The 19010-nt window shown below is 42.0% G+C and overlaps 2 protein-coding genes across 3 annotated transcripts in view; one reads left to right on the forward strand and one right to left on the reverse strand.

Moving 5' to 3' along the window:
* Nucleotides 1-19010, reverse strand: part of veph1 (ventricular zone expressed PH domain-containing 1) — a 244254-nt gene that overhangs the window by 205842 nt on the left and 19402 nt on the right. The window contains exon 3 of the mRNA XM_041178084.1: nucleotides 15265-15439. Within this exon, the coding sequence (XP_041034018.1) occupies nucleotides 15265-15439 (175 nt within the window). The remainder of the gene's footprint in view (nucleotides 1-15264; nucleotides 15440-19010) is intronic.
* Nucleotides 1-19010, forward strand: part of LOC121271808 (pentraxin-related protein PTX3-like) — a 58052-nt gene that overhangs the window by 3762 nt on the left and 35280 nt on the right. The window contains exon 3 of one of the 2 annotated variants that reach the window (XM_041178096.1): nucleotides 4028-5422. The exons of the other annotated variant lie outside the window; for it this stretch is intronic. Coding sequence (XP_041034030.1) covers nucleotides 4028-4644 — 617 coding nt within the window. The 3' untranslated portion in view covers nucleotides 4645-5422. Of the gene's footprint in view, nucleotides 1-4027; nucleotides 5423-19010 lie in introns of those variants that run through there. 2 annotated transcript variants of the gene reach the window in all.

Raw genomic sequence — 19010 nt, forward strand, 5'->3', positions numbered from 1 at the left:
TGGGTCCTATAATCAGTGCTCTGGGCTTTGAATGAGTCAATTTGTTGGACCAGACAGCTCATACTTATTAGCACACACCTCAGACAAGAAAGCAAAATAATGAACTATAGTCATCATTGCATTGAATACTAAGATTTTATTGACAGCCTTAAAATTAGCCCTTCTTCTCCTAAGATCAAAAGAAATAGGAGCAGGGGTAGGGCATTCAGCCCAATGAGCCAGCTCCACCATTCTATAAGATCATGGCTTATCTGATTGTGGCCTTAACTCCACCTTCCTACCTTTCCCCATAACACTCAACTCTCTTGTCGATCTAAAGTTTGCCTCACTCAGTCTTGAATATATTCAATGACACAGCCTCCACTGCTCCCTGTGGAAGAGAATTCCAAAGACTGACAACTTTCTACAGAGAAGAATTCTTCCTCTCTGTTTTAAATGGGAGACCCTTTATTTTTAAACTGTGCCCCTTAGTTCTTGATTCCCCCATGAGAGGAAACATCCCCCCACCATCTACACTGTCAAGCCTCCTCAAAATCTAATATGTTTCAACAGGAATACCTCTCATTCTTCTAAACTCCAATGAATTTAGGCCAAGTTTGCTCAACCTTTCCTCATAAGACAACCTTCATCCCAGGAATCAGCCTAGTGAACCTTCTCTGAACTGCTTCCAATGCAAGTATATCCCTCCTTAAATAAGTAGACTAAAACTGTGCACAATACTCTTGGCGTGGTCTCACCAATGTCCTGTACAGCTGTAACAAGAATTCCTCAGTTTTATAATCCATCCCCCTTGCAATAAGGGCCAACACTCTATTTGCCTTCCTAACTACTTGCTGTACTTGCACACTAGCTTTTGTGATTCATGTACAGGACACCCAGATCAATCTGTACTGCAGCTTTCTGCAATCTCTCTCCATTTAAATAATATTCTATGTCTTTATTTTTCCTGCCAAAGTGAAGAACCTCACATTATACTCCATCTGCCATTTTTTGCCCACTCATTTAACCTATCCATATCCCTTTGCAGATTCTTTGTATCCTCCTCACAACTTGCTTTCCTACTTTGTATCATCAGCAAACTTGACTGCAATACAGTCAGTCCCTTCATCCAAGTCATGAGATCATAAATGGTTGAGACCCCAGCACTGAAGCCTGCGGCACTCCACCAGTTACAGTCTGCCAACCTGAAAATGATCCACTTATCCTGACTCTGTTTCCTGTTAGCCAATCTTGTTTGCATGCTAATATATCAGCCCCCAACACCCATGAGCTCTTATCTTGCACAGTAACCTTTCATTTCACGCCTTATCAAATGCCTTTTGGACATCCAAATACACTACATCTTCTGGTTCCCTTTTATCCACCCTGCTTGTTACATCCTCAAAGAACTTTAATAAATTTGTCAAACATGATTTATTTTTCACAAAACCATGCTGACTCGGCCTGACTGCATTATGATTTTCTAAGTGTCTTGCTAATACCTCATTAATAATGGATTCTAACATTTTCCTAATGACAGATGTTGGACTAACTGGCTTGTAGTTTCCTGCTTTCTGTCTCCCTCTTTCCTTGGATAGCGTTGTTACATTTGTGGTTTTCTAATCCGCTTGAACCTTTCCAGAATCTAGGGAATTCTGGAAAATTGTAACTAAAGCTTCCATGATCTCTGCAGCCATTTCCTTTAAGACCCTAGGATGCAGGCCATTAAGGCCATAGGACTTGTCAGCTTTTAGACCTAATAGTTTTCCCAGTACATTTTCTCTAGTGATTGTTTAAGTTCCTCCCTCCCTTTTGCCTCCTGGTTTCCTATTATTCTTGGGATGCTTTCTGTGTCTTCTATTGTGAAGACAGATAAAAATACTTGTTCAAAATCTTTGTCATTTCCTCGTTTCTCATTATTAATTCCCCAGTCTCATGCTCTTAGAGACTAACAATTACTATATACTTATAGAAGCTTTGTCATTGGTATCCTACCTCACTTGTAGTCACACCCTCCTATCCCTGACCATGGGCTAAACCTGAGATACCTAGCCTAAGGGATTTGACTGGCTCCTAGAACAAAGTATCCAGGTAGCTTTCACTCTCCCTGATGCATCACAGTGTTCAAAGCTCAGAGTCCAGCTGATCAACTTGGTGCTTAAGTCCCTAGAGCTATAGACACACTGCAGATGTGGTTGCCTTGGATCACATAAGTGTCCACCAATAGCCACATGCTACAGCTGCAGCACACCACCTGCCGTGCCACCTTTATAGTGTTTAATTTAGTTAGGTTTTGAGTTTAGAAATATCACTCAAATTTTTTCTGTATTTATACCAAATAGTTTGACTAGTTAATGTATAAATTTAATGCAATACTTATATCTTGCTAGTGCTGGTTTAAACTACTGTCCAAATTTTAGAGGGATAAAATCTTTAAAATTCACCAATCACCGACCTGCTCAACTAATTAAAGCCTTGAACATTCACCGTATTCTTGAGGTGAGAAAAAAAGCCCTGTCCTCATTACAGCCTTGGTTCAAACATGAACAAAAGAGCTGAACTCCCGAGATGAGGTGAGAGTGACTGCCTTTGACATCAAGGCAGCATTTGACCAAGTGTGGCATCAAGGAGCCCTAGCAAAACAGTAGTCAATGGGAATCAGGAGGGAAACTCTCCACTGGTTGGAGTCATACCTAGCACAAAGGAAGATGGTTGTGGTTGTTGGGGGTCAGTCATCTCAGCTCCAGGACATCACTGTAGGAGTTCCTCAGGGTAGTGTCCTTGGCCCAACCATCTTCAGCTGCTTCATCAATGGCCTTCTTTCCATCATAAGGCCAGAAGTGGGGATGTTCGCTGACGATTGCACAATGTTCAGCACCATTTGCGACTCCTCAGATACTGAAGCAGTCCATGTCCAAATGCAGCAAGAGTTGAACAATATCCAGCTTGGGCTGACAAGTGGCAAGTAACATTTGTGCCACACAAGTGTCAGGCAATGACCATCTCCAACAAGAGAGAATCCAACCATTGTTCCTTGATGTTCAATGGCATTACCATCACTGAATCCCCACTATCAACATCCTAGGGGTTACCTTTGACCAGAAACAGATCTGGACCAGCCATATAAGTACTGTGGCTACAAGAGCAGATATAGGAATCATGTGACAAGTAACTCACTTCCTGATTCCCCAAAGCATATCCACCATCTACAAGGCACAAGTCAGGAGTGTGATGGAATACTCCCCACTTGCCTGGACAAGTGCTGCTCCCACAGCACTCAAGAAGCTTGACACCATCCAGGACAAAGCAGCCCGCTTCATTGGTACCACATCCACAAACATTCACTCCCTCCACCACCGATGCACAGTGTGTACCATCTACAAGATGCACTACAAGAATTCACCAAGGCTCCTTTGACAGCACCTTCCAAACCCACGACCACTACCATCTAGAAGAACATGGGCAGCAGACGGATGGGAACACCTCCACCTGGAAGTTCCCCTCCAAGTCACTCAAAATCCTGATTTGAACATATATCGCTGTTCCTTCACTGTTGCTGAGTCAAAATCCTAGATCTCTCTTCATAACAGCACTGTGGGTGTACCTACACCACATAGACTGCAGCAGTTCAAAAAGGCAGCTCACAAGCACCTTCTCAAGGGCAACTCAGGATGGGTAATAAATGCTGGCCCAGCCAGCGACGTCCACATCCCATGAATGAGCTTTTAAAAATGAGCACCTTGTTCCCCCTCTGCTCCAAATTCCCACCAGCACCTTAATTTCCAAGTTAGCTCTTGTACCTCATCATATCCTTATTCTCATTTGCAGAAGAACCAAATATAGTTTCAACTTTTCTTGTCTAAAATAGCCTATAAAGTTTCAACTTTTTGATTTTTAAAATATAATTTCTGAACATTTATCATAAAACTTGGTATTTGGTCTTTCCTAAACAAAAGGATGTAGTCAACCTTTGTTTAAAAAAAAGGCTACTGTGCACAGTACATAATGTCATTGAAAGCATGTACTATTTTCTTCCAATGTCCCTCAGGTTGTGATATGGCACTGATCTTTCCTATGCGCTCAAAGAAGATTTTTGCAAGCGTTCATCCTGATGACATGACTCTTAGCTCATTTACAGCTTGCATATGGGTAAAAGCCACTGATCTGCTGGAAAAAACCATTGTGTTCTCCTATGGAACAAAGAGAAATCCTTATCAAATTCAGCTATACTTCAATCGGTCCTCTGCTGTGCTCTCTGTGCATAGTGACACGAGCAAAATTGTTGCCGAAAATGTAGTCTCCCTTGGTCAGTGGACATATTTCTGTGCAACATGGAGTGCTGAAGATGGAAATGCGACACTTTGGGTGAATGGAAAACTTGCTGTTGCTTCTTCAGGAATGGCTGTTGGCCACAATATCCCAAATGGAGGACTACTGCAATTGGGTCAAGAAAGCAATGGCTGTTGCATTGGAGGTGGCTTTGATAAAAACTTAGCCTTTTCAGGAAAGTTGACTGGGTTCAATATATGGGACAGGGTCATTTCCAAACATGAAATACAGGGCTTGACTGGTAAAGATGATTCCTGCAACATTAGAGGGAATGTTGTTGGCTGGAGTGTCACAGAGGTTCTGCCGCATGGAGGAGCTGAATTTATTTACTATTAATTGCATTTGATTTTTGTTGCAAATTAACATGCTCAAAAAATGGATCTCAAATTGTTAACATTGTATGATGTTCAATCATAAGAAAAAAAAGACTATTTATATTACAAAATGCTCCAGATTCAACTGCAGAGTGAACTTTGTAGTATAAATCTCCCACAATATTATTCCTGTACAGAAATTCTCATCTCTGGTAAGGGATTTATACTGATAGTAAGATATGTATGTCAGACTGTTACTACATTAATTCTATTTGGTTCATGAGTTTTGTTTGCTGGCAACAACAGAGGTGTCATCCCTGAAGCCTTGGCACCTGGATCTTAAGATCCAATATCTGCAACACCAGAAAATGTTCATCTTGCTTTCCTCCTCAACCCCTAGAGTGGCCTGGTAAGATTCACTTTAGGAATGAGGACAAACGCAGTCTTAATATAAATTCAGATGGAAAGTTACATTTCAAAACAGTTAATGCTCTCAAATACTATTATTTTTACTTTACAATTTTGATTTAACTGTAATGCAAATAAGTGCATGCTTACATTCATTTGATGACGCATAATTGATTAGCAAGAAGTATTAAAGGAAGGAACTTAACCTCTCCATTCTACAAAGAAAAATTGTCATTGCTTAACACATGCTTAAGATGTGAAAAATTGTAACTTTGTAATCTAAGTTACATTGCTTTACAAAGTCTGTATTATACAGTAAAAGTTCTCTAATATCAGTCATCTAATTATTCTATCATAAAGAGTCTAATTTTATAATAAACTGTTAAATAATACATTAGAATCTGTGTTGTGTATGTATTTTGGCAAAAGCCATATTGGTCAGAATGGCTGGTGGACAATTTAATCGGAACACTTAAGAAAGAAACTTAATGATACAGCATAGAAAGAGGCCTACCATGCCTTTGCTGGCTCTTTGAATGAGCTGTCTAATTTGTGCCATTCTCCTCCTCGTTCTCCATAGCCCAGCATTTTTTTCCTTATCAAGTATTTATCCAATTCTTTTTTCAAAGTTATGATTGAATCAGCTTCCACCATCCTTTCAAGCAGTCCATCCCAGATCACCATAACTTATTGCATGAAAAAATGTTTTCCTTTGTCACCTCTAGTTCTTTTGCCAATCACTTTACATCTGTGCCTTCTGGATTACTGATCATTTTGCCACTGGAAACTGTTTCTTCCAATACTCCATCAAAAGCAATTATGATTCTGAACGCTTCTACCAAATCTCTCCTTATTCTCTGCTCTAAACAGGATAAGCTGAGGTTCACCAGTAATTCTATGGAACTGAAGTCTTTCATCTCTAGCACCTTTCCAGCAAATCTCCTTTGCATCCTTTCCAAGGCCCTGACGTCCTTCCTAAAGTGTGATGCTCAAAATGGATTACAATAGCACAGGGGCTAGAGCCTTACCAGTATTTTACAAAGGTAGTATAACTTCCTTGCTTATATACTCTATGCCTCTATTTTCAAAGCCAAAGATCTTGGGGAGAATTTTCTCCCCATTAGGAGGATTGTGCGGGGGCGGGCTGGCTGAATTGAAAACCTAAATGACGAACGCCTGACATCACCCCAGTCATTTTACGCCTTGGCGAACGGGCCCCGCCCCCGCTTGCCGAGCCAAATATTCTGGCCCTTGTTTTTTTTTGAAACAGCCTTCTTAACTTGTCCTGCCATCTTCAAAGTCTTGTGTGCCTACATCCCAAGGCCCCTCAGTCCTGCGTACACTTCAAAATCTTTCAAGTCTAACAAAAAGTAGGTGAAGTTCTTTCATTTGGCTACAGTTCTAGCCAGCTATGTTGAAACCCAAAGTGTTGCACTGTGGGAGTGGATGGATAATAATTTATGCCCATGACCTTTGACACACTAACTTTACATCTAGGGGAGGTGATGGTGTAGTGGTATTATCACTGGACTAGTAATCCAGGGACCTAGGGTAATGCACTGAGGACCTGGGCTCAAATCCTGCCACAGCAGATGATGTGATTGGAGTTCAATAAAAACCTGGAATTAAAAGTCTAACGATGACCATGAAACCATTGTCAATTTTTGTAAAAACCCATCTGGTTCACTAATGTCCTTTAGGGAAGGAAATGTGCTGTCCTTACCTGGTCTGGCCTACACGTGATTCCAGACCCACAGCGATGTGGTTGACTCTTAAATGCCCTCTGAACAAGGGCAATTTGGGATGGGCAATAAATGCTGGCCTTGCCAGTGATGCCATATCCCTTGAATAAAAAACATCTGTGCCACCAATGAAAAGCACTAAGTGCAAGCCATAAACCTCTTCATGGGAGACAGGCTCATTTCTTTGAGGCCAGTTTCAGAGAAAAAACCCGATATTGTTTAGCTATGGAATGTAAGATGAAAGGGTCATCGAGAAATAACACAATTTACGATAAGGATTCTCACCCTCAAAAAATAGAAATATAACATATATTCGTAATTCAACTTGCATTGTTAGAAATTTGGTAACTTTAATTACTCTAGAAACAGTGGGCTGGATTTAATGTTGGCAGTGGGAATCTTGGGTGGAAATATCACGTTACTTCTGTGATGGAGGCCCGGCTAAATTAAGTGGACGTCAGGCAATTAACTGGCTAGTGTTGGGCGTTCTCTGAGATTTAAGACCCCAGGGATGGAAATTTTTCCCATCGAGCAGTGCCACTGGGAGAGGTGGCTATTGCCAGTAATGCTCCAAGGACTTCACCAGGCATCATCATTGGATCCCTGGCCACAGTTGAGTGAGGGAGGAATGTGGGTGGTGGGGAGAGAACTGTGGGAGAGGACGGGCAAGGGGGTCAGAGGCAAGAGCAAGGGTTGGCTTTTAGCGACCCTTCATTCCTGATGCCAGGTACTAGTGCCCAACACGGGGGACCCCCCACTCTGGTAGGCCGCTGGCAAACCCAACAGGGGTTTGCTGGATGGATTTCAGGAGGCACAGGAAAGCTGTGTGAGTCACATTTAATCCCTGAACCACCACTAAATTCCGGTGGGTTCAGGGATAATTGGTGTCAGTTGGCTCATTAATGAGCTTAACTGACATTCCAGTGTGAGTGGGCATGTTTCTCATGTCAGCCTCTGACTTAATCGCAGGAGGTTTTCCAGCCGCTGGCAGACTGACATGTGGCCTCTCCTGCAATTAAGCAGGTCTGGGGCCTGGTCATCATGTTTACTGCTGCAACAGGCTGGATTAAACTCCACCCAGTATTTTGGTTCAGATTTTTAAATAGCAATATTGTAAAACAATGTTCACACATGAAGCAGCAATGCCAACCAGATCTGTGTGTGCAGAAAATCCAGGATTTACTACCATTTAAAACTTGTCGAAAACAAATTCTAATTTTTAAACATAGAAAATTAGTTCATGAAATTTAGATCTGTGCTCAGTTCTCAAAGTATAGCCCTATGCAGCACAAATAGCTCAATTTTGGACTCTTCTAGCTGAGTCTTTCTCAATTCTTATGTAATTTTCCCCTTCCATGTCTCTTTTCCCTTCAGCATGTCCCTTAATTTTTTCACACAACAATCACATATGTTCCTTTCCACAGATGTTCCCTTACAATGTTTATAATACAAGGAACCTAGGAAAATGCTAATTAATATAAACCAAACTCATGCAGGGAAAGGATGCCTAGGAATTTATTTATTCAGGAGGATACAATTAAATGTATGTGCTCAAATCTAAAAAGAGTTTTTATTTCTGTTGATCATGAAGGTTTCAGGACATGGTTAATAAAGGGTTGCTGGGTTTTGAAAACAGGGGCCTAGAGAACAAAAAAAGAAGTGATGATAAATCTGTATAAAACACTGGTTCAGCCCCAACTGGAGTATCGTATCCAATTCTGGGCACCACACTTTAGAAAGGATGTGAAGAGGAGGTGCAGAAAAGATTCACGAGAATGGTTCCAGAGATGAGGAACTTCAATTATTTAGATAGATTTGAGAAGCTGGAACTGTTCTCCTAACAGAAGAGGAGGTTCAGAGGAGATTTGATTGAGATATACAAAATTGTGAGGGGTCTGGACTAAGTGGATAGAGATAAGCTGTTCCCACTGGTGGACGGATCAAGATTCAATGAACAGCAATTTAAGATGATTAGCAAAAAAAGCAACAGTGACTTGAGGAAAGATGTTTTTACACAGCAAGTGTTTAGGTGCAGCCTGAGAGTGTGGTGGAAGCAGATTCAATCGAGGCTTTCAAAAGAGAAATGGATCATCATCTGAAGAGGAAATATTTGTAGGGCTATGGGAAAAGGAACGGGAGTGACACCTGGTGAATTGCTCTTGCAGAGAGGCAGTACAGGCACGACAGGCTGAGTGGCCTCCTTCTGTCCTGCAGCCATTTTATGCTTCCATGACTCTATGGTATCTCTAGCTCAACTTCATTCATTCACAATGTAAATATAAAGGAGAAATGAAATCTTTTTATTTTAACTTGGCTTTTTGTCACCTCATCATTTTCATAAGTTTCCAATCTGTTTGTAAAGTTCCAGTGTTATTCGTTCACCTAGTCATTCAAAAATATTTATCGCAACCACTGAACAATACATTTACTTTCTGTCATATCCCCAACCAACTGCATTTATTTTTCAAGTTGGCACACATCATGCTTTCAGAAAATATTCCTAGCGTCTCTGAACTGTTTATTTACATTAAAAAACAGTTTTGTTAATTGTAAATCCAAGAATTACGTTAACTTTGCTAACTGGTAATTAATGGTCAGAACTGGATGCAATGCTCCAGGTGAGGCTGAACCAGTTTTATTTATACAGGTTTGATTTAACTCTAGCCTTTTGTCTTAGCTGAATGCAGCACCAATTCATATTAGTCACCATTCAGTAAATCAGCTGGATATATCAGAGCTCATTTCAAAAATACAGACAGCAAGTAGTATGTGCAAATTATTATTTTACACATTTTAGCCAGGATTGTGTGAATTCCCTTTTTAGGTCCCTATTGGCCGTACTCTTCCTTTTACCACTCTTTTACTATAGAAAACTTTGGGATTCCCCTTTATGTTGGCTGCCAGTCTTTTCTCATAATCCCTCTTCGCTTCTCTAATATGCTTTTTCACCTCCCCTCTGAACCTTTTGTATTCCTCTTGACTCTCAGTTGTATTTTCGACCTGACACCCGTCATAAGTGCACTTTTTCTTCTTTATCTTAATTTCAATCCCCTTTTACATCCAGGGAGCTCTGGGCTTGTTTGCCCTACCTTTCCCTTTTGGTGGAATATACCTTGACTGTGCCCGAACCAATTCTATTTTGAAGGTAGCCCATTGTTTAGCTACAGGTTTTCCTGCCAATATTTTGTTCCAGTCTATCTGGCCCAGCTCTTGCTCCATCGAAGTTGGCTCTTGTCCAGTTAATTATTTTTACTCTGGATTGCCTATTGCCCTTTTCTTTAATCATCATCCTAGAATGTACAATACAATGATCACTGTCTCCTAAATGTTCCCCCACTGATGCTTGATCTACTTGGCCCGCCTCATTTCCAAGAACCAGGTCCAACAGTGCATCTTTTCTTGTTGGATTGGACACATACTGCTGTAGAAAATTCTCCTGGACACAATCTAGGAACTTTTGCCCCTCTCCACCCTTTACATTACCACTGTTCCAGTCTACATTCAGGTAATTAAAGTCCCCCATTATAAGTACTCTATAATGCCTTCATCTCTCTGTAATTTCCCTGCAGATTTGTTCTTCTAGGTCCTCCTTATTATTTGGTGATCTATAGACTACACCGTGCAATGTAATTGCACCCTTTTTGTACCTTAGCTCTAACCAAATTGATTCTCTCCTTGAACCCTCTGGGCCATCCTCTTTCTCCAGCATTGCAGTACGGCTACCCCTCCTCCTTTCCTTCCTTTCTTATCTCTTCTGAATGCTTTGTACTCAGGAATATTTAACACCCAGTTCTGCCTGCCCTTGAGCCAGGTCTCTGTTATTGACACAACATCATATTTCCACATGGCAGTCTGCACCTGTAACTCCCCAATCTTATTTACTGTACTCCGTGCATTCACATACATACATAGTAACCCTGAATTAGATTTTGTTACTTTCTCCCTTATCCCTACTTTACCTAGTAACTTACTATTTTCTATACTAGAGCTATCTGTCCCTCCCAGTATTTTGTGCACCCTGATATTCCTCTCTAATATTTTTTCTTGGTTCCCACATCCCTGCTGAGTTAGTTTAAAGCCCTCCCAACAGCACTAGCAAAATGCCCCACAAGGAACTCAGTCCCAGCTCTAAAACAAAAACGGAACTACCTGGAAAAACTCAGCAGGTCTGGCAGCACCGGCGGAGAAGAAAAGAGTTGACGTTTCCCCCTTAAACCTAATTTCATTGGTGCTCTTCTTACATTTCATTCTGGGCAGTATGTTGCTCAGCCCCACTTTAAAGCTCATACTGACACTCTGTACAGGGCATCACACTCTGTCCCCACTCTCCATTTCTACTAGCTCCTTTCTTGTTAGTACTGCTCCCAGCTTCTACTCCTTTCCCTCTCTTCCTTCACTGCTGTATGTTTCCTGTTTTCCTCTATTGTGAACCATTCACTCACCCTTTCATTGCCATTCACTTCCCTTTTTTTCATTGTTATATACTTCTCATTCATTATCATTCATTCTACCTCCATTCATCACCAATCTTGCTCTCTCCCTTCCCTCTACTATTTACTTTTCACTTATCCGGTTCTCCCTTGTTTTCCACTAATTTGTCAACTGCCCTCCTTGCCATTTGTTCTTCTCCTTTTGCCATTAATTTTGATGTGTCATCTATCCTAATGTCCACTGGACAGCACCTCCCAAAATTGCAACATCCACCACCTAGAATTCTAGGATAAGGATGTATAAGGACACCACCACGTGTACATTCCCCTCCAAACCACTTTCCATCCTGACTTGGAAATATATCGCTGTTCCTTCACTGTCGCTGGCTCAAAATCCTGAAACTCCCTCCATAACAGCACTGTGGGTGTACCTCCACCACATGGACAGTAGCAGTTCAAGAAGGCAGGTTATTGCCACCTACCAAACAGCAATTAGGGATGGGCAACAAATGCTGACCTTGCCAGCGACACTCACATCCCATGACCATGTTTTAAAAAAACTGCCCCCTCCTCTTGACAGCCATTCGCTGTCTTGCCATTTAATCTCAGCCTACCTCAGCTCAGTGGCTAATGCAACAGACAGGTCCTACTCCACTTTTCAGTGTCCTTCCAGCTCTGCTGGCCAGTATTATTGTATATTGTACGTGAAAATGCTTATGAGATTGGGAGAACTCATGTACAATACCTGGAGGGTTCAACCCAGCCATCTGCATTGGGAGCTTGTTGAGTGAACCAGTAGGCCACTAGTCATACTCAGGAGAAGTGAGACACTTGGGCTTATTACTTATTTGAATAAACCCAAAATCATTAATTGTGACATGAAATGCTGATGATTAGCATGAAGAGCACAAAAGTAATTCACTACATAGCAATTACAAACTAAATATTTACTCAGCTGAATTTACTTCAGCATTTAACTTCTAAACACAGCATACCTCTTGCTATCCACTTTAATCCTCCTAACTCGAAGGTGATTTGTCCCACCAGCCAAACCCTCCTTCACCAGCTCACAAACCTGCCTCAGCAATTCATCTGATTACAGCTTCTTGCAATATAGCCCAGTTCACAACACAATTTTAAAGACAAAGAACCGAGGTAGAACATTGGATGGAAGACAGGGATAGAAGGTATTGAAGGAAACAAAAAAAAAACACATGGAAGTAACAAAGTGAAGTAGAAGCAATGGAGAACAATGCATTACATGAATTAAAAGCTCAAGGTAAAAAGGAGAATTGCCACAAATATATCATAACTGATGTCTTATATTGCATTAACTATAGGATACTGAGGCCCTTAAAGAGAACATTTAGTGCCCACTTAAGGGCCACATCCCACCACTGCTCTGATTTAATGGGTGGTGGGGGAATGGCCTACCATGCTGCCTGGCAGGTTGATCCCTACAGATTGGTGGCTAGTGAAAAGGGCAACGCCTCCTTTCTAGGTCCCCAGTGCCAATCTGAGGCTCCCGCCCACAACTTTTCCTCCCCAGATCCACCTCCTCCCCACTGCCTGTCCAACATGTCCCCCACACTCCCTTCCCCGGAGCCAGGCTGGCAGGTCCCAGCAAGAGCCTGAGCTTACTTGGGTTGCAGGCATCCATGGTTGCTGACCCTCCCAGGCCTCCTGCAGTACAGTCAGTGGCCAGCCACTCCTGGTGGTGCTGCAGGTATTGTAGACTGGCCTATTGGCCAGCAGCTCTAGGAGGCAAAACTTAAGCCTGGACTGGCTGGATGTGTCTTGTCTTAAAACAATTTTAGGCTGAAAGATTCATGTGGGCTGAGCCGGCCAATGGGAGATAGCCTTGGCCCTGACATTTACAGCCCAGTATCTCACTACAAGACTCAGCATTCAAATACATTGAATGGAAGGGAATTACGGAACTAACCTCATAGATACAACTTATACCAAATATTAGGACATGCCCGCTCAAGTTCAAATACTCCTTTATCAGTGTAACTAGACTTAGTTACTTACAAATAACCTCTCTCTAGCGCTGAAAACGAACATTTACCAATTTGGAAACCCTTCAGATTTTTATTGTTCTTGAAGATTTACAAAATTAATTTGTTCTTCTTTCTGTGTATTTTATTGCTCGCTCTCTCTTAATCCAATCTTTCTTGCCCTCACTATTTCACTTTCTGTACATAATATAATATTAAATTCAATATTATACATGGCACTTCCTGGCTCAGACGCTGTATTGCAGATTAATGAATTTAATTGGTTAAAGAAATACACAGTTGTTTTCTCTCTTCACACAGTTCCTAGATGTCCTGTAGAGGGCATTGCACATTTTCAACAGTTGGCTAACAGGAACTTCCAAGAGCGAGGCCCCTCTATGTGGTCCCCAGATCAAATGGTGAAATTGCCAGTATGATGAGTCAATGAGTTTGAAAATCTCGGCAGGGGTCTGCTCCTCCAATCACAGCCCATTTCTGTCTTGCTGTTAAGCCTATCAGCAGCATACATGGGAGAGAAACAGGCTATGATTGGAGGAGCAGCAAACACCAGGAACTGCGAGTATGTGCAGATAGATAGACAGAGTCTTGAGCGCGCAAGGCCTCCACTCACCATGCTTTCCCATGGTGCCTGCCGTTTTCCCACAATTCTGGCGCAGCTCTGGCCACTTCTTTCTAGTTCCATCCCCTTTTCCCTGGCACTGGCCACATCCCTCCCAGTTCTCTCCCGGCGTCCCTCCCAGCTCATGGCACTCCTCTCGGCAGGCACCCACGTTCAGACACCAGTAGGTCTCAGGCCTCACTCCAGATCACTCCTCAGCTCTCATCTCATCGCACCCCTCACCCCCACCCCCCAAAACACCACCGCCCCCCACCTCCCCCCACAACCTCTCCACAACCAACCCCCAGCCAATTTAGTGCCTGTGCTGTGAGGGTGGGTGAGCGAGGACGAGAGGCAAGTGCGTGTCTGGCTCACTCCCAGTCTCAGGCCTCTCATTCACCCTCACCCCCACACACCAACAGGCACTCTCCACCACTCTCAATGGGTGAGGGTGAGTGAGTGAGCACCCTGAGCCCGGGAGGGAGCTAGATACACACTCCCACCCTTTCACACTCTAATGGTCGGCTTTATTTATTATTCATGTTTTTAAATTATTAATTTATTGCTGTGAATTTTTTTGCTCACCAGGTTGTTTCTTTTCATACATCAGCTTTCTTTTTTGAAATTCATGTTTAATGTTGTGCCAAACGTCAGCTTTCTGAAATTTGCTCATTGCGCCCCCCACCCCGAGCATGAGGAAAATTGACAAATGTCTCCCTACACGAAAAGTTTGGAGAAGCTTGTCCTAGAGAGTCTTTGGCAACTGCGAGCATAATAAATAGCTGCTGCCATTTGTTTGCCACAAACATTAAAATACAGCCCATTGGATTGATAGATATGATTAGCTTAGGTTCAAATTCTTTCAAGCTTTGTTATTCCATAGGATACAACAGTTCAATATTGTTCTTTATTGAAAGTAATTTTCTACAACTACTGTACCTCTGCAGCCCTAAGTTTAATCCAAAGCCTCTGAGGAATCTGGAGATCAATGCTAGATAAACAGTTGAATAATAAACAAAAGAAATGATGTTCATCTAAAAGAGCATTTTACATTCTCAGGAGGCCCAGCATGCTCTCAACCAAGGGGCTGCTTTTGAAATCCACTGTTCCATAGGCAACACAGCAGCCATCTTGCACACAGCAAGGTATCACAAACAGTAAGGCGATAAACGTTTAGTTGATGTGTTTGGGTGGAATTAGTCGAGGCATACATATTGTTTAGAACATTGGGAGAACTCCCTTGCTCTTCTTTAAATACCATAGGGTCTTTTATCTGGACCATCGGGATGGATCACAAATTAATGTCTCATCTTAAAATTCTGCAGCACTCCATCAGTATTGCACTGATTATCTGTCTAGATTATATGGTCAAATATTGGTGGAGTTTGAACTCACCAATTCAACTCAGAGATAATCCCAGTAATACACATTATTCTACCTTACCTTGAAGTATACTGTTTACAATGGTTGCTGTGTGCTTTGCAAGGATTTCTGGTTTGCCAATAGCTGCGAGTGACAGGTAGTTAGACATGTTCCGGGAAAGTTCCTTGTTGTCCATCTGCAAGAATTTTACAGCTACTGGAACAGCAAGAGCCATGACAGCTGGATTATTGTAATTCTGCTGAAACAAATAAAATAACTGAGTGGGAAATGGTACAACAATTAAAATTCAAACATTTTACAGGTTGCACACACTTAGTATAGCTTCAATTGAAATTTGAGAACCAACAGTACAGATAACACTTCCACTTTCATAAACAATCCAAAACAATCATTTTGGATTATCTTGAATCTACTAAAACAATTTATTGGTAAATACTGAAATGTGTGGGACTAAACACAGTTTTTATAAACGTAGTGAGGGCAACAAATAGATCATACAACAGGATGCATGATAAAATGCTACATAAAATATTAAACATTTTTTTACAACATCCTCTTTCATTATCAGCCTCAGGAATTACTTTGAAGCTTGCAGAAGCTGTTAGCCATATGGTATTAATAAATTTAAAGAGATCACAGATTATTTCCTCTTTTTTTTCCGCAAGCAGAGAATCCAGAAGAATTTGTTCAAAGCAATGGCTAGATTTTGATCTTTTAAAACAAAAAAAATTGACAATAGTCATTTTCTGTGGCATCAAATTTTCCCAACCCTAATATAATTTTTTCGACTAATTTACCCATTATTAAAAGAGACGTCTCTTTTCTGTTTGTGTTCCAGATTTACAGCATCTTCAGGGTTTTTACTTGCATTGTTCAATTAGCTGCTAGTTCTCTGTTAGGGCTGCCAACTCTGGCTGGACATATCCCAGGAGACATCAGCGGAAGTGACATCACTGTACTCGGTGGTGTGGTGTGGTTCCAGGTTTGTTATCTATGAACAGAGATACATAAATACAAATCCTGCCCCACCTCCTCTGACTGCTGTCGATATGCAATAATTGGTGGTGGGGAGAGATACTGGAAACAGGAGCACCAAGAAAATCTCAATCTCAGCTGAGCTACTTACGTTCTGTCACAGCTGTATCCAACCGCTACTCCCATCCTGTATCTCAACATCCCCCCTCCTCCAGCCACAGTGTCCGCCCGGTCCCCTGCTCTCCTCCACACAGGGAGAGAGAAAGACTACATTTCCCAGACCTCTTGGTTTTAGGGGTGGTGGGCAGGGTGGGGTGGGATGGTGATGATACTTGTGCAGCAAACTACTGGCCCAACTCATACAATAGCGTCAATGTAAAATGTTGTTTTAAAATCTTCCAGAAGGCTTTCTTTGGCCACCGGGAGATCGATGCCAATTCCAGGAGGCTCCCAGCTATTCCTAGTGGGTTGGCAACCCTAGTCTCAAATAATGGCGGCATTAATTTTGCCATAGTTTTTGCTTGTCCCTTTCCCCGTTCACCTTCATGTTCTGTTCTTGATCATGTGCCTGCCAAAAACCACTTATACAGTCACATCTCTCTGCATGTAGTGTCCAGCTCCAGTTCATTCCACATGGATGCCAACTTTGATTTCACCCTTCCTGTTTCAGATCTATTCATGACCATTGATATTTCCTCTAAAACCCTGTCACTCACCACTTTGCGTAGTTCACCCTCTCCTTTATCTGCTGCTGAGTGCATTCCCTCAGGCTCTCTCATCAGCAGCATCAACTCATTTTATTTCAGAGTTGCCTGGTCCTCATTTCAATGCCATTGGCATTTTAACAAAAACCCTTTTCTTGCCTTCAAATATCACAAACCAGAAACTCAAAAAAACTCTAGGGTACCAGCCTATCTCCAACCGCTCTTTCTCTTCATTTTCTTCTGATCCCATTTCCCATTCTAACCTACTGTTTACCAGATTTTTCCAATTCCCTCTGACTCCAGCTCACTTTCCTTTGATTTGAATAAATTCTGAGGGAGAAAAATTGATATCAATGATATCATTGGAGAATGCCACACAGGCTGTTCAGGGGGGTGGTCAGGGCATTGACGGCCCCTGGGGAATTGAGGTGACTTTGCATAGCAGAGCTAGAAGCAACACTATGCCAACAAATTTCTCCTTCTGGGCCTTTACTGTCCCTTCTCTTCTATGCTTTCTTTTTCAGTCAGGAAGGTCACTCCCTTCACCCACCCACCCTCCCAAACCCTCATGCATCTGACCCTTTCTTCTGTATCCAGAACTTTTTCTTCTGCTTTGGACTATTGCTCTGGCTTTTTTTTAACCTTATTCCTTTCATAATTTGAATGAAGTATCTCTCCTCCTCTTATTGACTCAAATATATTTCCCTCTGAACTTGCAGCACTCTATTCCCTCAGTTATAGCTTCAATATCATCAAATCTCTTGACAAAAGGGGTGTTTGTTGTACAATAGAAGGACTTTTAATTAGCTGAGGCTGAATGCCAACTCTTTGATATTGACTCTTAACTGCCTTTGGCCAATGACCCCACTACAAACATCAATTACTTCCTACACTATTACTGATCTCACCCCTTCTAGTGATTTTCCTTTTCATTGCCTTAAACCTTAGTTCCATAATACTACAAAGCCTGTTTCCAACTTCATATATAGATTCAGCTTGCCCTATCTGACTGAACTTATATCCTCTTGGTGCTTCCCCATGTCAGTGCTTACCTATGTACCCATCGAGACCATCTTCCCTAATGTTCGATTCCTAGCCACAGTCATCATCTTTTCATCATGGAAGTAAAGGCCCTCCGCACCACTATTTCTCACCAGGATCTATGGGGACTTAAGCTCTTCCTTGAACAGTCACCCAACCAGTCTCCATCCATCTCCACCTTCCTTCACCTGGGTGAATTGGTTCTCACCATGAACAACTTCCACACATATCCTGTAGATAAAAGGTGTCATTATGGGAACCCAAGGGGGTCCTGTAGAATATGTTGAACATTCTTTGTTATGAGTCATTCTCAGGTCCCTTTCTTTATATTGCATTGATGATTGTTTTGCTCTGAATTTACTCAAAATTTCATTTGCTGAGCTATCAATTTCCACCCATCTCTCACTTTCATATCTCTGATTCCTTTATTTTCTTTCATATAACCAGTGGCGCATTTTCCACCAACTTTTATTATAAGGCCACTGACTCTCAACCACCTGTAATCTTCCCACTCCTGCCCATTTCCTTTAATGAATTGACCCCTAGTTTCTCTAAGTTACATCTAAGAAAACAACTCTATGTTCACCAGAAAGCTCTTCTTCACACTTGAGGCCGGAAGGTGATTTCAGGCTGGTGGGGCCAATAAGGCCCGCCCAACATGAAACACGAGTGGCAGCGCTCAGAGCTACCTGTGCGGGTGGAGCGAGAGGGAAGGCGAGCGGGGCGAGATCGCGTGCTTGATAACCTCCCTGAGGGACAGAGCTGCCTCAGGGAGATGAAGAGGTTTTTAAACAAAATAAATTAATTAAAAATGTTATGAAACATGTTCTCTCATGTGAATCTGTCACATGAGCATGGACATGTTATTAATTCATTTTTAATATCTTTACTTTATTTTTACCTGCTTTAGGAAACCTCATCCCACCTTGTGGATGAGGTTTCCTAAAAAGTGCAAAGGCCACTTGGCCTTTTCTCCTGCCCGCTAAGCATAAGGTTGGACGGGCAGCGAAAAATTTCTTTTAATGGCCTTAATAGGTCTTTTAATTGTTGGCGGGTGCGCTGCCTGCCGACAGAAACATCGCGAAA

This window comes from Carcharodon carcharias, chromosome 2 (genome assembly GCF_017639515.1).
Source record: "Carcharodon carcharias isolate sCarCar2 chromosome 2, sCarCar2.pri, whole genome shotgun sequence".
NCBI classification, from domain to species: Eukaryota; Metazoa; Chordata; class Chondrichthyes; order Lamniformes; family Lamnidae; genus Carcharodon; species Carcharodon carcharias.